The 27,897-nt window shown below is 38.6% G+C and overlaps 1 protein-coding gene across 1 annotated transcript; it reads left to right on the forward strand.

Annotated features, from left to right (window-relative positions):
* The first annotated feature begins 1,450 nt into the window (after positions 1-1,450).
* Positions 1,451-27,431, forward strand: WBP2NL (WBP2 N-terminal like). Its single transcript, XM_045520531.1, is given in 8 exon segments — positions 1,451-1,512; positions 2,309-2,338; positions 12,157-12,265; positions 12,526-12,667; positions 12,861-12,953; positions 17,098-17,175; positions 24,055-24,086; positions 27,324-27,431. Coding segments are annotated over 8 exon segments (654 nt in total).
* Positions 27,432-27,897: the final 466 nt, after the last annotated feature.

Here is a 27,897-nt window from a genome sequence, read left to right on the forward strand (position 1 = left end):
TTAAGAGTTTAGAATTTAAATTTAAAGCACTAGAGTATCTCTTGCCTTTTCCAGACTTAAACCAATCCTTCCTCTCTTTGAGGTTCACAGTCTTCTATAGCAGCAAATACCACAACTCTCACCTGTATATTATTTCGCTGAATTTGAATGTAACAACTGTACACAAATGTGCTTGGGGTCTTAACATTCTGTAGGGTGAGCACAAGGTACAGATGTATGGTTGGGGGATCAAGACTGGAGGAAGACAAGTCAGTAGGCTCTTGGAATCATTCAAGTAAGGGCTGGAATTAGAGCAGCAACGCCATGATGGAGAGAAATGAGATTTGAGTGACTGAGCAGTTTAGCAAACAAAATATCATGGATGAAAGAAACCTAAGAGTTCTTCTAATCCTTCCTTCAAACAGACATGGAAACAAGTCTAGAAAGCTAATCATCTTGCTCAAGTCTGCACACTTAGTTACCAGTGCAGGACAGGGCTTAGGTGTCAATGCTTGTTCTACTGCTTCACATCATTCTGATGACAGTCTTATACTTTAAAGATACATATATTTCTGAAATTAGGATACATCTTAAAACTAATGACATGTCCCATTGATTTGACAACTTTCTCCCCTTAGAAGCACATTTGAAAATGGTGCATTTTATAACTGACAACATCTTAAATTTGATGAAATACGGTAGGTAGTCCAGAAGATGTTAACATCCTTTTGTTTGAAGCCCTCTGGTGCTATTTGTGAAGTTTAAAGGAAATAAGGATAATTACAGCACTTAAGTCTTAAAAGAAATTCTGGTATAATACATCCCACCCGATCCTCACAATCACCCTTTGGAGGAGGCAGGGCAGTTATGATGAGTGACAGAGACAAAAGTCTCTCTCCATCAGGATCGGAATTCTTCTTTTGACTTCTTGCCCCAGCTCACGCACCCTTTCCTGGATGCTACCTCAAAAGAAATCGGCTCTGATTCCAGGCTTTCTCTGGTTGAAGAAAGTTCTGCTTGCCTTAAGAGCGTTGAGGAATCATTCCGGACCCTTTCTCCAAAGGACAACAGCTTCCTGACCCATGCCAGGGAGAGGGCAGGAAAATCCCGTTTTAAGCAGGACCAGTTCAAGTCCATACCCGCGGGCAGCGGGGCAATAAGGTGGGGGCAACCACGCAGTTGCCAGGACAGCCAGTGGCTGTAAGGAGGATGCTCACGCCTCACTCACCTCTCTGCGCTCGGGGACTGGACTCAATTCCCTGGACCCGCTCCCCTTCCCCATCAGGGCTGTCTGAACACCGACTGCGCCTCCTCCTCTGACCACGGCCCCTCACGTGACCAGCCGCCTCGCCCACCCACTCCCTGCCCTTGCGCCATAATCTCCGCCCTCCCCTTCAGAGCCCCGCCCAACGCTTGGCACAGACCCCGCCCCTTCCCATCTGAGGGGCGGCAGGAGAGGGTCTGGATCCGGATGGCAGTGAACCAGAGCCACACCGAGAACCGCCATGCCGCCATCATCCCTTTTGGCGAAAGGTGCCTGATGGGAAGCTCCGGACGCTGTCACAGGAGGGAGGAGACGCAAGGGGAACAGCCGGCGGCTCTCGAACTCTCAGCGAATCAGAGACTTTCCCGCCTTTTCTGGGCGCTGCACGCTTAGCTCCGCCCTGACGTTAGGGCGCACGCGCCACCTCGCGGGTGCGCCGGATGCGAAGGTGGCGGCGGGCGTACGGGGCTTCAGGCGTGTGTCGCTTCAGAAGAAAGGTGGAGGTGCACTGGTGGGAGTGGAGAGTCGTACTGCCCTTCCGGGTCGCGTGGGGCTGCCGTTGTGAGCCCGCCACCTTTGTAGGCTGACAGGAACAAAGTCCTGGGCTTCTGAAGGTAGAAGAGGCTTGAGTGTAGGTCTTTCTGGAAAGATCCCGAACTGTGTGTGGGGAGGAGCCTCACCCGCAGAACTTCAAACAGCCCTCTTTCTTCTTCCTCCTAACCGAGGAGATGACCGGTCTTACTTTATTGAAAATATCCAGACCATAAGACGTCGCGTCTAGGAAGAATGATGAGCTCTCGGCCTCCCATGGCGGCCTGGGGTTTGTACCTGTCGTTTTGCGTGGCGTTTGGGTGCCTGCCACTCGGCCCTCCTCTCGCCTCCATCAGGCTCAGCCCAGAGCAGCCCGTTTTCACTTCCCCACCTAATGCTTTGACTCCGCTCCACATCTCTCCTCAAAACCCAGCCACCATTTCCCAGAGTCCTTTTGGCTCCTCCAGCAATTCTTAATTATGCTTCTCTCTCTGTCTCGATTTGCCCTCATTTTCCTTTGCTCTTGCTCCACAGTGAGACTCTGAAACCCAGTGCAGTGCTCAGGTGAGACTAAGCTAGATCGCTGTGACTCATCTGTCAGAAAGATCCGTTAAGATAGTACCAAATGCTGATGTCCAGATCTTTTTTTCTATACTCCCTTCCCCAGAATATTTTCTTGACGAATTTATACGCACCATCAAGGCTGTACGACCTCCCTTGCTCCCGAAGGACCTCTGCTGCTTTATGCAGTATTGTAGTAGAAAATGATCGCTCGCCATTCTGACTGCAGTGTCTCCGTACACACTGGTCTAGAGAACTTTGATCTGTGTGCCTGTGGCTCTGTGCCTTGAAGCCGCTTCTGAGCTGACGTTTGGGTGTCTTCTCATTCAGGCTACGGGCTTGTCTTTCTGCTTTTCTGTTTGTGTGCTGGAGGCAGGGAATGAAGCAGGGTTTTTAAAAATTATAACAAATACAGATTTTATGGTCCTTTGAATTGTCTTTGTGGGGTCCTTTCTGTGCACTTGAGTGGTTAATCACAGCCAAGCACTGTTCTAAGGGCTGTATACATGTATCTACTCTGTCTGGAATGAGGATCGGTACTGTTTTCCTCATTTCACAGGTGGGAAAACTGAAACAAAGAGGAAATAATTTGCTTAAAATCATATAGCCATTGCATGTGGGAGACCTTTGAACTTAGGTACTGTGCATTAACTTCTCTACTCCAGCTGCCCCTCAAAAAGGAAAAGGACTGCTTCTCTGCTTTCTCCTCATCAAAGAAAGCTCTGTTGTTGCACTGGCTTCCTGGATTGAAACTACTTTAAAGAAATAGCTGGAGAGAGGGGGAAGATTGGTTGTATTTTGACTTCTCCTGCCTAGTCACAATACACAGTTGAGAAATTCATCACAGCTTGACTGTGATTAGTGGAGATTTTTTCTGATCCCAGCTGAAAACTCATAAATGTATGAGCCAGACTCTACTCGTAAAAAGAGAAGACATTGAGGGTTTTTTTTTAAAAAATCCATATTCTGAAACGTGTGCAGATAATGCCATGTGTGTTCATTGTAGAAAAATTGGGAAACATTTAAAATTACCCCAAATTCCAACATCCAGTACTTTTTACATTTTGGTATATAGCCTTCTGCACTTCCCTCTCTGAAAACACACATTTCCTCACCTCAGACTGCTTTGTAACTTGTTTTTCTCATTTACCAATGTATTGGGAATGCATACCAGTATTAGTATCTGTATCATTATTTTTAATATCTGGTATTCCAGTATGCTTAAATCTTTACTCAAGCCCCTATCTGGGATATTCTGGTTTTAATTTTTCATTGCTATAAACGTTGCTGCAGTGAATTTTTTAAAGACTTATTTCTACCCAACTGTCAAAATGTTTTTTTCAGACATATTCCTGAAAGTAGAATTGTGGGATCGGAGGACATACTTTTTAAAAAAGATTTAAAATATATTTTAAAAATATGAAAAGCTTTGTCAAAATATCTTAAAGTATTAAATATATTTTATATTTTAATATATTTATAAATAGAAATATATTTATTGCAAAATCACCCTACAGAAGTGACATTACATTTACATCTACATTTCTCTTAATACTGAGTACCCAATTTCACCATACCTTTGCCAACACCCTGTGTTAATTTTTGATAGCTCTTTCAGTCTGATAATGGAATCTAAATAATGAAATTTTTTTTAAGTTTTATCACTAGTGAAATTATTTTTGTCATATTGTTATTAGCCATTTATGTCTTTGGTAAATTTTCGTTGTTCATAAATGTTCTTTGTTTTGCTAAGTTGTCCATCATTTTTGTGTGTGGTAAAAGCAACAAAATTTATCATCTTAACCATTAAAAATTGTATATATTTAAGATATACAATGTGATAATTTGATATACTACACATAGTGAAATGATCACTAGTCATCATCTCACATAATTACCATTTTTTGGTGTGATGACAGCACTTGAAATCTATTCTCTTAGCATATTTCTAATGTTCAGTACAGCATTAATAAGTCTGTACATTGGATCTCTAGACTTATTTATCCTAAATGATGGTAAATTTGTATCTTTTCCTGGCATCCCTTCAACCCCAATAACTGTTGTTCTACTGTCTTTCTGTGAATTTGACTTTTTGTTTTTAAAGATTCCACATGTAGGTAAGATCATATAGTATTTGTCTTTGTCTGAGTTATTTCAATTGGCATAATGTCCTCAAAGTTCACCCATGTTGTAGCATGTGACAAGATTTCCTTCCTTTTTGAGGCTGAATAATATTCCATAGTATTTATATACCACATTTTGTTTCTCCATTCAATCACTGATGGCATTTGCATTTAGGTTTCTTCTACCTCTTGATTATTGTGAATAGTGGTGCTATGAATGTGAGTGTGCAAATATCTCTTTGAGACCCTGCTTTCAATTCTTTTCAATATATACCCAGAGTGGGATTGCTGGATAATAGAGTAGTAGTATTTTTAATTTTTAAGGAGACTCCATATTATTCCACAGTGGTTGCACCATTTTACAGTCCCACCAAGAGTGCACAGGTGTTCCAGTTTCTCCATATCCTAGGCAACACTTATTATTTTCTGGTGCTTTTTTAAAATAATAGCCATCTTAATAGGTGTGAGGTGATATCTCATTTGTTGTTTTGATTTGCATATCTCTGATGATTGGTCATAGTGAACATCTTTTCATATTTTTTGGCCATTTAGATATCATATTTGGAGAAACGTTTATTTAAATCCTTTATTCATTTTAAAAACAGGTTATGTTTTGTTATTGAGTTGTAAGGAGTTCTTTATATATTCTGGATATTTTAACCCCTTATCCAATTAACCCCTTATGACTTGCAAATATTCCCCCTCATTCTGGAGGTTGACTTTTCACTCTCTTGATTGTGTCCTTTGATGCACCAAAGTTTTCAAGTTTGATATAGTCCCATTTGTCTATTTCTGCTTTTGTTGCCTGTGCTTTTGGTGTCAAATGCAAGAAACTTGCCAAGTCTAACAGCATGAAATTTCCTGCCTATGTTTTCTTCCAGGAGTTCTGTAGTATTAGGTCTTATGTTTAGTTCTTTGATCCATTTTGAATTGATTTTTTAATATGGTGTAAGAAAAGGTCCAACTTCATCCCTTTGCATGTGGATATCTATTTTCCCAACATCAGTTGTTCAAGAGATTGCCCTTTCCCCATTGAGTGGTTATGACATCTTTGTGGAATTTTGAAGATTATTTGACCATGTACCTGAGGATTTATTTCTGAGCTCTATAGTCTATTCCACTGTCTTTATGCCAGTACCACACTGTTTTGATTACTGTAGCTTTGTGATACATTTAGAAACCAGGACGTGTGAGTCCTCCAACTTTGTTCTTTTCAAAATTGTCTTGGCTACTCAGAGTCCTTTGAGATGCCATATGAATTTTAGAATGAATTTACTTGCGTGTGAAAAAAAATGCTTTTGGGTTCTTGATAGTGACAGCATTGAATCTGTAGACTGCTTTAGTTACTATGGACATCTTTAACAGTATTAAGTTTTCTAATACATGAGCATGGGATGTCTTTCCATTTATTTGTATCTTCTTTAACTTACTGTCTAGTGTCTTTTATTTTAGGCTGAAGGACTTCCTTTAGCATTTCTTGTTTATTTGGTAAAGTTTTAATTTCCCTGTAATTTTTGAAGGATAGTTTGGCCAGATATAGAATTCTTGGTTGATCACTTTTTTTCCTTTTAGCACTTTGAATATGTCATCTTGCTACCTCCATAGTTTCTGATGATAAGTCAGCTGTTTGTCTTATTGAGAATTCCTTGTGCATGATGATTCACTTCTCTTGCTGCTTTCAAGATTCTCTGTATTTGGCTTTCAGCAGTTTGATTATAATGTGTCTTGGTGTGGATCTCTTCGAGTTTATTCTACTTGAGATTTGTTAAGCTTGGATGTATAGATTCATGTCTTTCATTAAATTTAGGAAATTTTTGGCCATTATTCAAAAAGTCTTTATGCTCCCTTTTTTTCTGTCCTCTTTTTCTGCTAGTCCCATTATGTATATGTTGATATGTTTAATTGTGTTCCACAGGTCTATTAGACTCTGTTCCTTTTTCTTCACTCTTTTTACTTTCTGTTACTCAGATAGTAACTGTTAACCTTGATCGACCCATGTTCAAATTCAATAATTCTTCCTGCTGAAATCTGCCATTAAGCCCCCCAATATTGAATTTTTTTATCTCAGTTATTGTAGTCTTCAATTCCAGAATTTCTATTTGATTCTTTTTTATAATTTCTATCTTTTTATTGATATTCTCTACTTGGTGAGACATTGTTCTCAACCTTTTCCATTAGTTGTTTAGTCATTGTTTCCTTTAACTTTTGGAATATATTTAAAATAGTTTATTTAAAGCCTTTGTCTAGTTAATCTAATTTCTGGGCTTCTTCAGGGGCAGTTTCAATTAATTTCTTTTTCTCCTGTGAATGGGACATACTTTCTTGTGTCTTTGTATGCCTTATGATTTTTTTGTTGTTGTTGAAAATTGGACATATTTTGAATTATAATGTGACAACTCTGGAAATCAGATTCTCCCTCTTCCTCTGGGTGTTGTTGCTGCTTGTTGTAGTGGTTTTGTTTGTAGTATTATGTAGTAGTTTTTCTGAACTAATTTTTTAAAGTCTATACTCTGTTTGTCTTGTGTGGCTCTTGACAAATGTGGACTCTTTTCTATTAATTTAGTGGCTTGCTTCTATTAATTTAGTGATTTGACAATTTGCTTACATGTCTGCAACAACAACAACAACAACAACAACAACAACAACAACAACAACCCCAGTCTTTGCAGATGAAGGGTGTGTGTGTGTGTGTGTGTGTGTGTGTTTTGGAGCCTGTATCACTCAGCCAGGCAGTTTAAAACTCTGTCTTATCTTTTACTTTTTACTTAGGCAGAGCCTCATTATCAGCCAGAGGTAAGAGTTTAGGTACTTCTCAGGTTTCTTCTGAGTATGAACTCAGCCTTGAAAATATATGTGTTGTGCTTTCTAGATTCCCACGAACGTGTCAGAGGTTTTCAAAGCCTTTATTCCTCAAAGCCTCTCATTCCCCAGTCTTTCCTTCCTGATTTTTCAGTTTTTTTTTAATTGTTTGCCCCAAATGTCATCCTTTGCCCCAGATAGCAGTTCTAACAGATTTTGCTTGAAATGTTTTTGACACATGTACCCTGGGTGGCTGCCTAAGTCCTGAGAGAGTTCTGAATTAGGCACATGCCCTGAGAGCCAGTCCTTCAGGAAACCACCAGACAGGTCAAAACAGACAATCACAGTTCTCTGAGGTCTGTTCTCCTCCCTCCAGTACTTGGTACCAGTACTGAGAATGTGGATTGTTGTTTTCAAGATTGTTGCCAAGCTGGGGAGTGGAGGAGAGTACCAGGGTAGGTTAAAGTGTACAAAGCTCTCTTATTGAGATTCAACTAGTTTTTTTCTTGATTAAACATCCCCCTAGTTGCTGTAAGCTTTTGATTAGATTTTAGAATTCTGGGCTTATTTTTTATTGAGTAATAGTCATTTTACAATGTTGTGTCACATTCTAGTGTAGAGCACAATTTTTCAGTTATATCTGAACATATATATATTCATTGTCACATTTTTTTTTCGCTATGAGCTACCACAAGATCTTGTTTATATTTCCCTGTGCTATATAGTATAATCTTGTTTATCTATTCTGTATTTTAAAATCCCAGTCTGTCCCTTCCCACCTCCCACCCCCTTGGCAACCACAAGTTTGTATTCTATGTCTATGAGTCTGTTTCTGTTTTGTATTTATGTTTTGTTTTGTTTTTAGATTCCTCATATGAGCAATCTCATATGGTATTTTTCTTTCTCTTTATGGCTTACCTCACTTAGAATGACATTGTCCAGGAACATCCATGTTGCTGCAAATGGCGTTATGTTGTCAGTTTTTATGGCTGAATAGCATTCCATCATATAAATATACCACATCTTCTTTACTCAGTCATCTGTTGATGGGCATTTAAGCTGTTTCCATGTCTTGGCTATTGTAAATAGTGCTGCTATGAACATTGGGGTGCAGGTGTCATTTTGAAGTAGGGTTCCTTCTGGATTTATGCCCAGGAGTGGGATTCGTATGGTAAGTCTATTCCTAGTCTTTTGAGGAATCTCCATACTGTTTTCCACAATGGCTTTCCTTGCTTCCCTCTCCCACTCTTAATGATTTAGATGTCTTCTTTTACAATTTTGTTTATTCTTTTTGTAATTCATGGCAATTATCTCCTTTCCAGTTATGAGTTTCTCATTTTTGTAGCATCCTGCTTCTTTTCTATTTAGAGTAGACCTGTGAATATTTCTTTTAGCATGGGTTTAGTGTTGCTAAACTCTTTTAGTTTTTGCTTGTCTGTGAAGTTCTTTATCTCTCCTTCTATTCTAAAGGATAGCCTTGCTGGATAGAGTATCCTAGGCTGCATTTTTTTTTTCATTCAGGACTTTGAGTATATCTTGCCACTCCCTTCTGGCCTGTAGTGTTTGTGTAGAGAAATCAGCTGAGAGCCTTATGGGGGTTCCCTTGTAACTCACTCTTTGTTTTTCTCTTGGTGCCTTTAGGATCATTTATCCTTGACGCTGGCCATCTTGATTATAATATGTCTTGGTGTGAGTCTGTTTGGGTTCTTCCTGTTTGGGACCCTCTGAGCCTCCTGTACTTTGATATCTGATTCCTTTAGGTTTGGGAAGTTTTCAGTCATGATTTCTTCAAATACCTTTTCAATCCCCTTTGTTCTTTCTTCCCCTTCTGGAGCCCCTATTATGCATAGATTGGCACACTTTATATTACCCCATAGGTCCCTTATATTGTTTTCATTGTTTTTTATTTGTTTTTCTTTCAGATTTTCTGATTGGGTGCTTTCTGTTGTCCTGTCTTCTAGGTCACTTATTCGTTCCTCTGCATTATCTAGCCTGCTTTGTACAACCTTTAGGTTAGATCTCATCTTAGCAAATGAGTTTACTAATTCTACTTGGTTCTTCTTTATAGCTTCTATTTCATTTTTGACATATTTTATATCTCTAAAAACTATTTCTTTTAGTTCCTTCAGTACTTTGATCACTCCTTTTTTGAAATCTTGATCTAGTAGGCCATCAATGTCTATTTCCTTGATTGTGCTTTCAGGGGATTTCTCTTGATCTTTTAATTGGGAGTGGTTCCTCTGCTTCTTCATATTGCTCATATCTCTCTGGCACTGTGGCTTAAGGAGTATCAGTTATCTAGTTCTCCTGGCGATGCTGTGCTCTTAAGGATTTTATTGAGAGGTCTTTGTGTCTTCGCCCTGTTTCACGAACTCAGCTTGCTGTTTCCAGAGGCCCTCTGTTGGCGCTCTCTTCTGTGCTGCTCCCAGTGGCTGTTGGTTCTAGCAGATCGTGCCCCCTCCCAACACTGGGTCAGGTGCTGAGCTCTTATCTGGTGGGCGGGCGGGTCACTCCCCTTCCCGATGCCGCAGTCAGATGCTGCTACTCAGGGGAGGCAGGTGGGCAGATAGCGCCCCCTCCCAGCACCACAGTCAGGTGCTGCGTTCCTGCCAGGAAAGCGGGTTGCCGCCCTCCCTTTCCCGATGCCGGTCGCTCCGCTGCTCTGTGCAGCTGCCCGCTCTACCTCGGGTCGGCATTCCGAAGGCGGGCTCGGAGAAGACCGTGGAACGGCCCTGCCTCTGCTCCGTGCCAAATCTCAGCTCCTTGTTTGTCTTGGTGGCGTGAGTTCTCTGAGGTACCAGGGCAGAAAGATCCTATCTGCCTCCAGCTGTAAAGTCTCAGTCCTGCCTAGGAGGTTGCGGAGCCCCCTGGCACGGATTCAGGTCTCGGCCCTGCCCCCACCTGGGCACTGTGCACAGAAGAATATGGCAGCTGTGGCTGAGCCCCGCCTCTCTTCTCGCAAGAAGTGCCAGTAATAGCGGCGCAGGTCTGAGGAGACAAGGCTATGGCGCTCCTTCCCCCAGGGCACACCAGCCATGTTGCTTTGCTTTTTTCGCAATTTATGGGGGACCGAGGTTCTGCTCCGTATCCCCTCCCAGCCACGGCGCGCAGCCCCCTGCGGTCCCCTGGGGCTGCCTCAGTGCAGCTGCCCCAGTCCTCCGGCCAGCTCGGGATGCCTGCCCTGGCCCCCGCTGCCGGCTCGCGTCTCAGGCTGGGTGTCGCGGGGACCCTTTGTGCCTGTTTAACTCAGTTCTGTCGGTCAAGGGGTGCTCGGGGCAGATCTGAGCCTCAGAGGTTCCTCCTCTGTCCCACTGGCCTCTCTGTTGGAGAGGGGAGACCCAGCGAACGAGTGTCCGTCCTCCTTTGCCACTCCCTCCCCGCGGGATTGGTCCCGCACTGTTTTGCTTTTTCTTCTTTCTTTTTTCCTTTTTTCCTACCAGATTCTTGGCGTCTTAGTCTTTCGAAGAGGGCGATGTTCTGTCGGAGTTCGGCAGGTGTTCTGGTTGGCTGAGTGGGTCCGTAGATGTCAGTTTTGGTGTATTTGTGGGAGAGGGTGAGCTACAAGCGTCCTTCTACTCCGCCATCTTGCTTCCTCTGTCTGGGCTGATTTTTAGAGTTCCCTGTTCCACCATATTTGCTGACATCCTATATTTTCATAATCTCTTAAAAAGCCCCTTTTATCTATATACCACCACCCTAGTTGCAGTTCTTATTACCTCATATCAGGACTATTTTAGGAACGCTTGAACTGATTGTTCTCTCTGATACACCACCACCTCCTTGATCATGTAAGTTCCCTACTGAGACAGCTGCAGCTCACAGTTCCTTCTTGCCTATCAAATGATGTCTCCAAGCTCTAGTCTCAGCATGGCTTCATCTCACTATTCCTCCCAACCTTACTTCCATGCTGTTTTGATGAATCCACACAGGTAGGCTGCTTCCAAGTATGCAGCTTTCTTTCCACTGCATACCTCCGTTAATGCTGCTCCTGCACCTCCATTAATGCTGTTTACTCCCCATCAGATTGTCCCCTACCCTCACTTCTGCCTACTGAAACACTATTCATCTCTTAAGAATGAGCTCAAATTTCAACTTTCCATAAAGTCATTCCTAATTACTTCAACCGAAAGCTAATCTCTCCTTCCACTAAACTGCTGTAATATTTTTGTGCCATTTATGTGATGCTTGCATATATTACTTGCATTATTATCTGTATTCATGTTTTCATTCACTCATTCTTTCAATAAATGTTTTGTAGCACCATTATTTGCTAGGGCTACAGTGGCAAGGAAGACAGACATTGTTCCTAATGATTTTTAGGGATGACATTGAATAAACAAACACATACACATATATGTGTGTGTATACATACATACATACATACATACATACATACATACATACATACATATGTATTATAATAATTACTAAGAAAGGAAAGAAAACAGTAGGATTCTATGAGTGAGAACAGGATGAATCCAAGTTTTACAGGTTAGGAGTCAGGGTAGAACATGGCAGGAAGAGGAAACAACATGTCAGAGGATCCTGGAGCACTCTGTGTATGCCTTGCCTTCTTTACCAGAGTCCAAGAAACATTTCCATTAACATAGTGCTTTATACCAACTGTACAAGAAGTATACGAATTAATGAATAAACAATAATAAAAGTAGGTCTGATAAGGGAAAAAAAAAACCCACTGATAAAGAGGGAGAAGAATAAGTGTGAATTGCCAGAGAACAAGATCATTTAAATTACTTTCTATTTTAATAAAATAGCAGCAGCATCATCAGCAAGTAACATTAAAATCTCCCTCCAGGCTAGAAACTGTGCTAAGAACTTTATTTGTATCATTCTGCATAACTTCTAAATTGTATACTGTCTGCTGTTTCTTTTCCACAGTGTCTTGAAGCAATGTTCAGATGTGGACCTCTCCTTCCTACAGCAACCAGTGGGATCCAATCTCTTTAGTGGTACAAAGAGGGGAACATTGTTTCTCACTTCATACCGGGTAATTTCTACTACTACTTTGATCTGATTAACTCTACATTTGTTTTCCTTAAAATGGAGAGAGGTTAAACATTGACTTTCAAAGTGTTTTAAAACATTCTCACTTTGAGATTTTCCATGTTGAGGAGTGGTGGAAAAAAATTGGTGATGTTTCTCAATTAGGCCAGGATGCCAAAGCAGCCTTGACTTTAGAATAGCTCTTCCATGTTTCAATCCATGGACAAATGGCCTTCCTCTTCCTAAGTTTCTTTCCTCTCTTAGGTGATCTTTGTGACTTCACACTCAGTCAACGACCCCATGTTTTCTTTTATGATGCCATTTGATCTGATGAGTAACTGTACCGTTGAACAACCAGTCTTTGCCCCCAACTACATTAAAGGAACCATTCAGGCAGCTCCGGATGGTAAGTGCTCCCCATCAGAAATGTACTTTGTTCCCCAAAAGTTTCCAGAAGGTTTAAGATTCAGACTTGGCTCATGTTGGAATTCAAAGAAAGCTGCCCTGCTTCTTTGGGTAGTGCTTCTCTCAGTTTTTGTGGCAGTCCTGTTACCAGCTGTGCCAGCCTCTCAGTGAGTGTGTACCATTTTTTTCCCCAGGTGGCTGGGAAGGACAGGCTGTTTTTAAGTTAGCCTTCAGAAAAGGAGGTGCCATTGAATTTGCCCAGCTGCTGACGAAAGCTGCCTCTGCTGGTGAGCGATGCTGATAAAAATACTAAGGGCTTTGGATTTTTGAAGCCTGTGTAATTGAAGTTAGCTAGTGAAGATGTCTGGCCTCTCTGGTCAGGCAGCTGGTAATTGCACATATATTCAGCAGACATTTCCTGAGCCTACCGACTATGTGCCAAGTACCATACTAGGTGCTGGGAACACAAGATTTAGTCCGTCCCTATCCTGAAGTAGTTTGCAGTCTATTGGGAGGTTACCATCTGATACCTGAATGACTAATTATACCTGATAGTCTTTTGTCCACTTAAGTGCTGGTCTTACATATCATTGAGCAGCCTCACTTTCAGCCATGTTGCCTCTGGTATGCCTTTTTATCTTCTCTCTTCTCTGGCTTTGCCTTTGCTTCTCTTAGTGGGTTTAATTTAAGTCTTCCATGGGACTAAAGCATGGGAAGAGATACTGTCAAGCCCTGCAGCACTGATATAATGGATGTATTGGAGGACTCTTTCAAACTTGGAATGCAAATAATCTTTTTATGATATATTTTAATTCAATCTAGCCTCACTTTATGCCCCTCAGTCTCTCAGTTTTTGTATGCCAATCCATGGACTTCTTTGTGTCTTGTGCTCCCATCTCTAAGCCTTCGTGCTATTTGCTCTGTCTGGAATGCTCTTCCCTTTTCTCCCTTGCCTTCTATCCCCACCTCCAATCTGTTGAGACTAACACAACCTAGTAGAGATAGACATATGCAAATACATTATCCTGTCTTATGGTATGTGCAGTAACAGAGGCATCGACAAAGTCCTGGGAACACACAGAAGGATGGAGTAAATTTTCTGACTTAGAAGACTGATTGGATCACGATGCTATAAACCATGGTCGAGTATAAGAGATAGTCTAAATTGGAGAGGAAATGAGTTCAGTTATAGACATAGTAATACTAGCTAACGTTTATTGAATGCTAATCATATACTGGGCAGTGTTTCAAGAACTTTACACGTATTAATTTATTTATATTCACAAAAACTTATGATGTAGGTCCTATCATTATCCCCAGTGTGTAGCTGGAGAAACTGAATCAGTGGTTATATAATTTCCCAAGGCTGGAATGATGGGGCTGGAATTTAAACCTTAAACCTACTCTCTCTCTTTTTAAACTTTTAGTTTTGAAAAAAAATCAGATCTATAGAAACATTGTGAGAATATTACAATAAATTCCCATGGACCCTTCATCTAGATTCGCCTGTTATTAACATCTTCCCACATTTGTTTCATGTTGTTCTTTTTTTTTTTTCTTTTGTTTAACTATTTAGGAGTAAGTCACACAAAGAAAATTTCTTTTATTCCTAAATATTCAAGTGTGTATCTCCTAAGAACAAGGGGATTCTCTTATCTAACCTCAGTGTACTTATCACATCACAGAATTTATCATTGAAACAAAATGATTATTTAATACATAGTTGATATTCAGATTCAAATGATTGACCATTACTATTCCTAATTCTAATACCATTTTTTTTTCCAATCTAGGATTTAATCCCAGATCACAGATTGAATTCAGTTGTCCTATTTCTTTGGTCTCTTTTAATCTGGGCTCAGCCTTTCTTTGTCTTTCATGACATTGACATTTTAAAAAGAATACAGCCTTATTGTTTTGTAGGATGTCCCTTAATTTGTGTTAGTCTGTTTCCTCGTGCTTATATTCAGGTCATATATTTTGGCAAGAATACTGTATAAGTAATACTGTCTACACTTTTTTAAGATTCAGAGTTGGCTCATGTTGGAATTCAAAGAAAGCTGCCCTGCTTCTTTGGGTAGTGCTTTTTTGAGCCTACGCTCTTAAATCCTGCACCATATTAAGTGTGAGGTACATGAGATTCTGGAGGCAGTGAACATACAGCTCGGACCTCCAAAGATGAACTGCATCAAGAACCTGATTTGAAAATCCTCAGCACACAGGTCATCTCTGGAGCCATGTGAATGATGGGCTCATTCAGTGAATTAAGGATGGTATTCCAAGGGTCCTCAACATTTAAAGGATCTTCAGTGAATACTGGGGCTAACTGAGAGGTAGGAGGAGAATCAAGTGAGTTTATTATTCCAGAAGTTAAGCTTCAAGCATTACTGGGTGGTCATCTGTCAGCTCCTGGAGAGATGTTTAGTAAAATAAAAACTGAAAAATGTGCATTGCATGTGGAAATTTGAGGGTGTTGGTGGTCTTAGCAAGAGAGATTTCAGTGAATTGCTGAGAAGAAAGGTGACAGGAGAGACATATTGTAGAAAATTGAGGAGTAAGAAGCCTTTTTACAGTCACCTTTAATAATACAGGGCAAAGATATAAATGCCAAGGAATTCACAAGCTGTTTCCAACTGACAGCAGTTCATGGTCCAGATGGCAGACAGAGTCTGGAAGCCTAATGTTGGATAACAGGGCATCTAGCAGACAGAGGGAGTGTAGCTATGGAGAATCTAGGGATGTCTGGGGAGCTCAGGACAGTTGCATTCTGGGTCTTGAATTGACTCTTATTTTTAACCTCACAGTACTGAAGGGGCTTATTTTTAGGATTATTGGATAAAGGTCAGGCAACTTTAGGGGATCCTTTTTGTGCTCTCACTAAGTTCTGCTTCTTAGCCTACAAAGGTAGGTCAGAGCCTCAGCGGTTGCACAGCCACCTGGAAAGGATTTAAGCAACTTATATGAACTTGGCCCAATATCTGGAACTTCTCTGGGTCTGATTGTATCATGGTTTATGTGCAGAAACCTATGCCTGCTCCCCTGGCAAGAGTCAGGTCTTGTGAGGTGGGCTTCCTTGAGGCCTTTGGAATTAACTAACCTCTCATCATAATTCATGATCTGATTATTTGGCCAGGAAAGATTCCTTCCCCTCTGCAGAGCTGATTTGTCAAGGCTCTTTGATTTATGTTTTTAGCAAAATATATATTGAGTACTTACCATGTGCCAAACACTAGGTGAGACAATTGGGAACACAACAGGGAATGAGATGAGACATATGTACATAGTCCCTTTCTTTGTTAAACCTGCAGTCTAGTGAGAGTCATATAAGAAATAAGCAAACACGTAAGTGAATAAAATACTTATTCTGAAAGAAGATACTCATAGAATATTGAAAAGGAGGGTAACAGGGAAGGATGACAACTTCAGGTTTATAGGGAATTAAGTTAATGCTAGCTATTAAAACAGTAAACCCCAAATTATCAATGGCTTAAGGTAATGAACATTACTGCTTATATAAAGGCCAATGAGCAGAGGTGAAAGGGGGCTCTGTTCCACATAGCCCTTCCAAGACCCAGGGTAATAGAGTCTCTGCCATTGTTAACACATGGCTTCCACGGCCTCTTTGGGTAGCCAGCAGAGAGGGGAAGAGAGTAAAGATCTCACCTGGGAAGTTTTTGTGGGCCCGGCCTGGAACAGTGTACATTACCTCTGGTCCTATGCCATAGGCAGCAATTAGTGTGGCAGGCCGATAATAGCTCCCGAAAGTATCATCCATGTCCTAATCCTCAGAATCTGTGAACGTTCCCTTGTTTGTTAAAATAAAAGTATTTTTAGATATAATTAAGGATCTTGAGATGAGGGCATTACTCTGGATTCAAGTGGGCCCCCAATACCATCAGTGTCCTTATAAAAGAGATGTAGAGGGAGATAAACAGAAGGACTTTCTTGGAATGGTGAGAAAGGATAAGAAAACAAATATATGTATGTTCATGTGTGACTGAAGTGCTGTGCGGTACACCAGAAATTGATACAACACTGTAGACTGACTATACTTCAATTAAAAAAAATACACGCACACACACACACACACACGAAGTACTTTCTTCTATACTGCCATTACATTGGACTTTAAAGGACATATCTTGCCAACTTGATAGAATCCTCACTTGGAAATTTTTTTTCTCAGTACCTTTTATGGTAGGTGCTGTGCTAGGCCTTGAATAAGCACAGGCAAATACACACAATTACCACCTTCAGGAGGCATACAGTCCAGAACAAGGGCAGTGTATGTTTTCAGTCTTGTATCCTGGGAGCATTGTTGGACACACATGTAAGGTGATGGTTGATACTGTGTTTATTTGGTTGATAGCTGCTGTACATCTAGCTTAAAAGAATTAAAGCGTCCTTATTTTGCCAAACTTGTCTTCTAAGCTGCCAGAGGAATGCCACTTGGAAATGTAAATTACTGGTTCGGCCCTTCAGGACTGTATGTTATTACTGCGCCAGGGGGCATGATGTATACCCAACAGACGCCTTGTCCAGGTAAGGTCTGGCAGGGAGGTTCTTCCTGGGAAGTGGAAACGTATGCCAGGGGCTCAAAGATCTATTTGCTGCTAGCTTGCCTCTAACTCTGCTACAGGAGAAGCAGCAGAAGTTTGGGGGGGTTGGAAACTGGTTGAGTCCATGACTTCATGTCCAGACTGACATGCAGTGGCAAGTCAGTAAGTGACTGGACTTCTGTTTCAGGCTGACTTTTAGCTATAATGTACAATTATGGAGCATACCTGGGCAACTCTCATCAGTGGGAACAGTCACTTCCTGCTTACAGCCTAAGCAGAGAACATATGCTCTAGCCCACATCCCCCTTCCCTTTTCACACAAGCATAGCCATCATACTTGTGCCATGCCCTTTAACCTCACTGAGGACTCCAGTCCTGGGCTGTGTGCCCTGTACTTTTTCCTTTAACAGTTGTGCCTGTCAATAGCTGCTGAGTCATGTTCCAGGGAGATGCTAGATCAGTGATTCTCAAATGTGGTCCACAGGCTGTTTGTGGGCCACAAAGGGTGTCCTAACAGGTTGCCAACAGACCCCCAAATGCAGGCCATTTCTTGGGGTTCTCCTTCAAACATGACATGCATGCCTGTCAGCTTCTAGTTTTGTATACAACTGAAGGATAGTTATTTATAACCTTAACGGTTACCTTAGTTTTTAAGGGTTAATAAAATCTAATATTCAAAATCTAAAAGTAAGTGTTGCTAAAGTTTTATAAAAAGTTTTTGAGTTGAAATTCACATAACATACAATTAACCATGTTTAAATGTACAATTCAATGGTATTTAGTGTATTCACAATGTTGTAAAACCATCAGCTCTCTAGTTTCAAAATTTTTTCATCACTCCATAGGAATACCCTATATCCACTAAGTATGCATTCCCCATTGTCCCCTCCCCTCATCTCTTAGTTTCCTCTAACCTGCTTTTTGTCTTTATGGATTTGCCTATTCTGTATATATCACATAAAAGGAATCATACAACATGTGAATTTTTGTGTTTGGCTTGTCTCACTTGGCATAATGTTTTCAAGGTTTGTCCAAGCTGTAGCATGTATTAGTACTTTATTCTTTTTTGTGGCTGAATAATATTCCACTGTATATATATCACAGTTTGTTTATCCATCCAGCCATTTTTGAACATTTGGCTTGTTTCCACCTTTTGGCTATTATGAATAATAGCTGCTATAAATACTTGTGTATAGGTTTCTGTGTGGACTTAAGTTTTCATTTCTCTTGAGTATATAGCTAGGATTGGAATTATTGGGTCATATGGTAATTCAGTGCTTAACTTTTTGAGGAATTAGCCAACTATTTTCCACAGCAACTTCACTATTTTGTATTCCCACCAGCAATGTCCAAGTTCCTGCTTCTCCACATCCTTGCCAATGCTTGGTATTTCCCCCTTTTTGCTTATTCTCGTTTATATTAAAGCCATCCTAGGGAGTGTGAGATGATATTGTGGTTTTAATTTGCATTTCCTTAATGACTAGTGATATTGAACAACTTTTCATGTGCTTGTTGGACATTTGTATATCTTCTTTGAAGATATATCTATTCAAATCCTTTGCCCATTTTTAACTTTGGTATTTTATCTTTTTGTTGTTTGAGTTGTAAGAGTTCTTTTTTTTAAAACATTTTTTATTGATTTATAATCATTTTACAATGTTGTGTCAAATTCCAGCGTAGAGCACAATTTTTCAGTTATACATGAACATATATATATTCATTGTCACATTCCTTTCTCTGTGAGCTACCATAAGATCTTGTATATATTTCCCTGTGCTATACAGTATAATCTTGTTTATCTATTCTACAATTTTGAAATCCCAGTCTATCTCTTCCCACCCCCCACCCCCTTGGCAACCACAAGTCTGTATTCTATGTTTATGAGTCTATTTCTATTCTGTATTTATGCTTTGTTTGTTTGTTTGTTTTTTAGATTCCACATATGAGCGATCTCATATGGTATTTTTCTTTCTCTTTCTGGCTTACTTCACTTAGAATGACATTCTCCAGGAGCATCCATGTTGCTGCAAATGGCATTATGTTGTCAGTTTTTATGGCTGAGTAGTATTCCATCGTATAAATATACCACATCTTCTTTATCCAGTCATCTGTTGATGGACATTTAGGCTGTTTCCATGTCTTGGCTATTGCAAATAATGCTGCTATGAACACTGGAGTGCAGGTGCCATCCTGAAGTAGGGTTCCTTCTGGATATAAGCCCAGGAGCGGGATTCCTAGGTCATATGGTAAGTCTATTCCTAGTCTTTTGAGGAATCTCCATACTGTTTTCCACAGTGGCTGTACCAAACTGCATTCCCACCAACAGTGTAGGAGGGTTTCCTTTTCACCACAGCCTCTCCAGCATTTGTCATTTGTGGATTTTTGAATGATGGCCATTCTGACTGGTGTGAGGTGATACCTCATTGTAGTTTTGATTTGCATTTCTCTGATAATTAGTGATATTGAGCATTTTTTCATGTGTCTATTGATCATTTGTATGTCTTCCTTGGAGAATTGCTTGTTTAGGTCTTCTGCCCATTTTTGGATTGGGTTGTTTATTTTCTTCTTATCGAGTCGTATGAGCTGCTTATATATTCTGGAGATCAAGCCTTTGTCGGTTTCATTTGCAAAAATTTTCTCCCATTCCGTAGGTTGTCTTTTTGTTTTAGTTATGGTTTCCTTTGCTGTGCAGAAGCTTGTAAGTTTCATTAGGTCCCATTTGTTTATTCTTGCTTTTATTTCTTCTAGGAGAAATTTTTGCCTATATTTTGTTTTGCCTATATTTTCCTCTAGGAGGTTTATTGTCTTATGTTTAAGTCTTTGATCCATTTTGAGTTGATTTTTGTGTATGGTGTAAGGGAGTGTTCTAGCTTCATTGTTTTACATGCTGCTGTCCAGTTTTCCCAACACCATTTGCTGAAGAGACTGTCTTTATTCCATTGTATATTCTTGCCTCCTTTGTCGAAGATTAGTTGACCAAAAGTTTGTGGGTTCATTTCTGGGCTCTCTATTCTGTTCCATTGGTCTATATGTCTGTTTTTGTACCAATACCATGCTGTCTTGATGACTGTAGCTCTATAGTATTGTCTGAAGTCTGGGAGAGTTATTTCTCCAGCCTCTTTCTTTCTCTTTAGTAATGCTTTAGCAATTCTAGGTTTTTGATGGTTCCATATAAATTTTATTATGATTTGTTCTAGTTCTGTGAAATATGTCCTCGGTAATTTGATAGGGATTGCATTAAATCTATAGATTGCCTTGGGCAGTGTGACCATTTTAACAATATTGATTCTTCCAATCCAAGAGCATGGGATATCTTTCCATTTTTTAAAGTCTTCTTTAATTTCCTTCATCAATGGTTTATAGTTTTCTGTGTATAATTCTTTCACCTCCTTGGTTAGATTTATTCCTAGGTATTTTATTACTTTGGGTGCTATTTTAAAGGGAATTGTTTTTTTACTTTCTTTTTCTGTTGACTCATCGTTAGTGTGAAGAAATGCAACTGATTTTTGAATGTTAATCTTGTAACCTGCTACTTTGCTGAATTCTTCGATCAGCTCTAGTAGTTTTTGTGTGGACCTTTTAGGATTTTCTATATATAGTAACATGTCGTCGGCATATAGTGACACTTTTACCTCTTCTTTTCCAATTTGGATCTCTTTTATTTCTCTCTCTTGCCTGATTGCTGTGGCTAGGACTTCCAGGACTATGTTGAATAGGAGTGGTGATAGTGGGCATCCTTGTCTTGTCCCAGATTTTAGTGGGAAGCTTTTGAGTTTTTCACCATTGAGTACTATGCTGGCTGTAGGTTTGTCACATATAGCTTTTATTATGTTGAGATATATTCCCTCTATACCCACTTTGGCAAGAGTTTTTATCATAAATGGGTGTTGAATTTTATCAAATGCTTTTTCTGCATCTATTGAGATATCATGTGGTTTTTGTCCTTTCTCTTGTTGATGTGATGTATTACATTGATTGATTTGCGTATGTTGAACCACCCTTGTGTCCCTCGGGTGAACCCCACTTGGTCATGATCTTTTTTATGTGTTGTTGGATTCTATTTGCTAATATTTTGGTGAGGATTTTGGCATCTATGTTCATCAGTGATATTGGTATGTATCCTGGATATTAAACCCTTATCAGATATGGGATTTGCAAGTATGTTTCCCATTCTGTAGGTCCTCTTTCATATTCTTGATAATACTGTTAGATGCATAAAAGTTTTAATTTTGTTGAATTTATCTATTTTTTTCTCTTGTTACTTATGCTTTTGGTGTCAAATTAAGAATCCATTGCCAAGTCCAGTGTCATAAAGATCTACCCCATGTTCTCATCTAAGAGTTTTATAATTTTGGCTCTTATCTTTCAGTTATTCATTCATTATGAATTAATTTTTTAATATGGAGTAAGGTTTGGGTCCAACTTCATTCTTTTCCATGTGGTTATCCAGTTGTCCCAGCATCATTTGTTGAAGACATTATTTCCCCATTGAATAGCCTTGGCATCCTTGTTGAAAATTAATTGGTTATAGATGTTTAGGTTTATTTCTGCTTTTAGACTCTCAGGTCTATTCCCATTGGTATATAAGTCTATTCTTATGCCAGTGCTACATGGTTTTGATTACTGTAACTTTGTAGTAAGTTTCAGAATAGGGAAGTGTAAGTCTTCCTATTTTGTGATTTCAATATTGTTTTGGCTATCCATGGTCCCTTGTAGTTCCACATGAATTTGAGAATCAGCTTTTACATTTCTGCAAAAAGACTGTTAGAATTTTGATAGGGACTGCGTTGAATTTGTATATCACTTTGAGGGGGAATTGCTATCTTAACTGTTCTAATCCATGAACATAGGAAGTCTTTACTGAAGTCTTCTTCAATTTATTTCAGTAATGTTTTGTAGTTTTCAGTGCACAAGTCTTTCAATTCTTTCACTTCACATTTATTCCTAGTTTTAAAAATTCTTTTGGATGCTATTGTAAATGGAATTGTTCTCTTAATATCCTTTTTGGATTGTTTATTGCTGTAACTATAGCTTTTTTAAAAATTAAACTTTTTACTTTGAGATAATTGTAGATTCACATACAGTTCTAGGAAATAATACTGAGATATTATTTATACCTTTTAACCTAGTTCTCCCACTGGTAACATTTTGCAGATAGGATATTGACATGGATACAATGAAAACGCAGAACATTTACATCACCATAAGGATCCTTCATGTTGTTGTTTTACTGATACACCTACTTCCCTCCCACATCCTCCTCCTCTTTAACCCATGGCAACCACCAATCTGTTCTCCATTTCTATAGTTTTGCCATTTAAAGCATGTTATATAAATGGAATCATACAGTATGTAAGATTTTGGAATAGACTTTTCACTCGGCATAATTCTCTCAAGATTCATGCAGGTTGTTGCATGTATCAATAATTTATTCCTTCTTATAGTTGAGTAATATTTCATGCTATGGATGTACAATTTATTGAACCATTCAGCAGTGCAGTAATATCTGAGTTGGTTCCAGGTTTTGGTTATTATGAATAAAGCTACTGTAAAAATTCATGTACAAGGTTTTTATGTGAACATATGTTTTCATTTCTCCCCCATTAGAATAGCTACTATCAAAAAATAGAAAACAACAAATGTTGGCAAGGATGTGGAGAAATTGGAATGCTTGTGTACTGTTGGTGGGAATGTATGACGGGACAGCCACTGTGAGAAACAGTATGGAGGTTCCTAAAAAAATTTTAAATGACCCAGCAATTCCACTTTTGGGTGTATACCAAAAGAATTGAAAGCAGGGTCTAAAAGACGTTTGTACACCATGTTCATAGCAGCATTATTCACAGTAGCCAATAGGATGAAGTGTTAGGAAGTGTTCCCTCATCTTTAGTTTTTTGGAAAATTTTGAGAAGGCTTGGTGCTAGTTCTTTAAATGTTTGGCAGAATTCACCGTTGACAGTATCAGGTCCAGGTCTTTTCTCTGTTGGGAGACTTTCTTTTCTTTTTCCTTTTCTAATGATTCAATCTTCTTACTAAGTTTATGCAGATTTTCCATTTCTTCACAATTTGGGGTTATAGGTTTTGTGTTTCTAAGAATTTATCCATTTCTTCTAGGTTATCCAATCTGTTGACATACAATTGTTCATAGTTGCCTATTATAATCCTTATTTCTGTAGAATCAGTAGTAATGTACCGACTTCTATTTCTGATTTTAATAATTTGAGTTTTCTGTTTTTTTTCCTTGGTCAGCCTAAAAGTTTTCTCAACTTTGTTAATCTTTTCAAAGAAGCAGTTTTTGGTTTCACTGATATTCTCTGTTGTTTTCCTGTTATCTTTTTGATTTATCTATGTTGTAATCTTTATTATTTCCTTCCTTCTGCTGGCTTCAGGTTTAGTTTGTTCTTCTTTTTTTAGTTCTTTAAGTTTTTAAGTTAAGTTGTTGATTTATTATTCTTGTTTTTTAGTGTGTTTTTAGCTATAAATCCCCCACCTCCCTAGCATCTCTTTTGCTGCATCCTTTAAGTTTTGGTATGTTGTGTTCTCACTTTCATTTGTCTGTAAGTATTTTCTTATTTCCCTTATGATTTCTTCTTTGATCCATTGGTGGTTTAAGAATGTGGTGTTTAATTTCCACAAATTTGTGAATTTTCTGGTTTTACTTCTGTTGTTGACTTGGAAATTCATCCCTTTGTGGTCACAGAAGCTACTTTGTATGGTATCTATCTTTAAAAATCTATCCAGACTTAATTTGTTGCCTAATATCTGGTCTGTCCTGGAAAATGTCCCATGTTTACTTGAGAGGAACATGTATTCTGTTGTTGTTGGGTAGAGTGTCCTATATATGTCTGTTAGATCCAGTTGGTTTGTTGTGTTTTTTTTAAGTCCTCTACTTCCTTATTTATCTCATGTTTGGTTTTATCCATTATTGTGAGTATAGGATATTGATATCTCCAACTGTTATCATAGAACTGTCTATTTCTCCCTTCAATTCTGTCAGTTTTTGCTTCATATATTTGATAGTCTGTCATTAAGTGTGTAAATTTTATAATTGTTATATCCTTTTGCTGAATTGGACATTTTATTAATATGTAATTTCCTTCTTTGTTTCATAATCTTTTTGATGTAAAGTCTATTTGTCTGATATTAGCATATCCATTCTTGCTCTTGTTTGGTTACTATTTACATGAAATATCTCTTCCCGACCTTTTACTTTAAATTTATTTGTGTCTTTGTATCTAGAATAAGTCTTTTATATACACAGCATGTAGTTGAATTCATGAGTTTCTGTCTATTCTGCCAATCTCTGTTTTGATTGGGGAATTTAATCCATTTACATTTAAAGTAATTACTGATGATGGGGGCCTTACTTCTGTTATTTTGCTGTTTAATTTCTATACACCTTATAGCTTTTTTGTACCACATTTTGTGCATTTACTGTCTGTGTTTAGTTGATTTTTTAATAGTGAAAAGTTTAAAGTCCTTTCTCATTTCCTTTTGTTTATATTTTATAGCTATTTTCTTTGTGGTCATCATGAGGGTTACACTTAACATTCTAAAGTCATAACAGTAATTTGAATTTTTACCATCTTAAGTTCAATAACATACAAATATGTTGTATTTATAGCCCTTTATAGCCCTTCCGTCTTCACCTCTTTCAGCTGATGTCACAAAATTACATCTTTATACATCATGTGCCCCCAGTCTAATAATTCTCTTAAATGCTTTAGTCTCTTAAATTATGTAGAAAGCAAAACATGGAATTACAAGCCATTGTTATAATATTAGCTTTTATAATTGTTCAAGGATTTACCTTTATTGAGATCTTTATTTCTTTATATGGCTTCAAATTAATGTCTAGTGTTCTTTCCTTTCACCCTGTAGGACTCCCTTAAGGATTTCTTTCAGGGCAAGTCTGGTGATAATGAACTCCCTCAGCTTTTGTTTATCTGGGAACATCTTAATTTCTTTCTCACTCTAAAAAGAGTTTAGCCAGATATAGGATTCTTATTTGACAGTTTGTTTCTGGTCTCCAATGTTTTTGATGAGAAATCTGCGATTATCTTATTGAGAATCCCTTATATGTGATGATTCACTTCTCTCTTCCTGCTTTCAAGTTCTGTCTTTATCTTTGGCTTTTGAAAGTTTGATCATAATGTGTCTCAGTGGGGATCTTTTTGAGTTAACTTACTTGGAGGTTATTGAACTTCTTGGATGTTTATAATCATGTATTTCATCAAATTTGGGGAGTTTTCAGCCATTATTTCTTCAAATATTTTCTTTACATCTTTCTCTCTTTCTTCTTTTTCTGAAAATTCCACAATGTGTATGTTGGTCTGCTTGGTAGTGTCCCACTAGTCTCTTATGCTCTGTTCACTTTTCTTCAATCTTTTTTCTTTCTATTCCTCAGTCTCAACAATTTCTATTGTCCTGTATCCAAGTTTGGTGATTCTTTATTCTACTTATTCAAATCTGAATTTGAATCCTTCTAGTGATTTTTTTGTTTCAGTTATTGTATTTTTCAGGTCCAGATTTTTATTTTTGGTTTTTTGTTAGGTATTCTATGCCTTTATTGTTATTTCTATTTTGTTTATATATCATTTTCTTGACTTTCTCCACATTTTCCTCTAGATCTTGGAGCATATTTAAGACAATTCTTTTAATTTTTTTTTCTAGATAGCTTAAGCATAAATATGGATTACAGAAAAATAGCTTGACAATTGTCAATTCACCTTGACACAGTTAAATCATTTTGGCAATATAGCCACAGAAATAAATAAAACCCGTTTATTATAATATTACTTGGAAAGTTGGAAACAACATGCCCTCCTACAATCAGGGAATTAAGTGGCACTTATGCATATGATAAAACATTGTCCAGCTTTTACACTGTGCTGTACACCAGAAGTTGACACAATGTTGTAAATTGACGGTACTTCAACACAAATAAATTTTAAAAATCTAAAAAATATATTGTCCAGCTTTCAATTTATGAAATATACTAATAATATAAAGAAATTTCTGTTATCATACTAAGTGAAGTAAGTCAGACAGAGAAAGACAGATATTATACAATATCACGTGTATGTGGAATAAAAAAAAGATACAAATGAACTTATGTACAAAACAGAAATAGACTCACAAACACAGAAAACAAACTTCTGGTTACCAAAGGGGAAAGAGGGGGAGGGATAAATTAGGAGTTTGGGATTAACTTATAAAATAGATAGTCAACAAGGGCCTTCTGTATAGCACAGGGAACAATATTCAATATCTTATAATAACCTATAATGGAAAAGAATCTGAAAATAATAGATTTATATGTATATGTTTAACTGAATCACCTTGCTATATACCTGACAGATTGTAGATCAACTACACTTCAATTTTTAAAGAATGAAAAAAAGGAGAAATTTCTTATAATGTCAAAAAGAAAGAGCCAGATTTTTAAAAAAAATTGTGTGGTTTTATAATCATGATTGTGTAAAAAATATTAACAGAGATCCGACAGAGAAATACACCAAAATATTGTTTTTGTCTTTGATGATGAAATTATAGGTGACTTTAAAAAATTCATCTCTTCTCTATTTTCCAAATACATATTCCTCATTGGGTATGTATTACTTTTTTTATAATCAAAACAAACGTTATTAAGTTAAGTACATATCTGTGCACAACTACATGAAATGTAGAGATACAACTATAGGATTGTTTTCTTGTTGATTTGAATCCCTCCACAGTAGGAAATGATAAAGCCTTCAATTATTTTTGGAGGGGGTGCTGTGTTTTTGAGTGGGGCTGTATTTTGGGGAGGGCTGAGCCTTCAACTATTGATAGCTGAAGGATCTGGCTTTAGCATTGCTCTGCCTGAATTCTCTTCCTGTGTCAGTTTGCTTCTGCATTGTTTTTTATCTCCTACCTCTTTCTTACTTATTCCTTTTCCACTCTAAAAAATGAGTAACTGTTTTTTTTTTTCCTTCTTAACATACCCAGTTGTGATCTATGGACCCCCACCAGCAGGATATGGAGCCCCGCCTGGGGGACATGGAGCCCCACCTGTGAGATATGGACCCCCACCTGCCAGATATGGACCCCCACCAGGCGGATATAGACCCCCACCTGTGGGATATGGAGCCCTACCTGCAGGATATGGAGCCCCACCTGCAGGATATGGAGCCCCACCTGTGGAATATGGAGCCCCACCTGTGACATATGAAGCTTCACCTGCAGTATATGGAGCTCCCCCAGCTGGAAATGAAGCCACACTTCCAGCATATGAAACTGCATCCGCTGAAAATAGAGCAGCTTCTCACAAATCTATGGCAGCTCAGCTTGAGGCTTCTCTTCCCTCTACCTCTTCTCAGGCCCATTTACCACCTTCGAAGAAGTAAATCTTGAAGACTCACCAAGCAAAGGGCACCCCAAAACTGAAGTCAGGATAAGGAGGTAGACTCAGGTATGTGGTTAAAGGTCTGTCTCAAGTAATTGTCCCACTCTTTGGAAGGGCAATCTTAGAGGGAAGATGAAGCTTTACTTCCATGCCTACATTTTAGAGGCAGAGTCAACTTTTGACTGGATGTGCTAAGGAGAAGTAGAATTGTAGACCTAATTCTTCAATCATTTGGTTGACATTGGGCTGCATTTTTTTAACATACCTTGAATGTGAGTGTGAAAA

The sequence above is a fragment of the Camelus bactrianus genome, chromosome 12 (genome assembly GCF_048773025.1).
Source record: "Camelus bactrianus isolate YW-2024 breed Bactrian camel chromosome 12, ASM4877302v1, whole genome shotgun sequence".
Lineage (NCBI taxonomy): Eukaryota > Metazoa > Chordata > Mammalia > Artiodactyla > Camelidae > Camelus > Camelus bactrianus.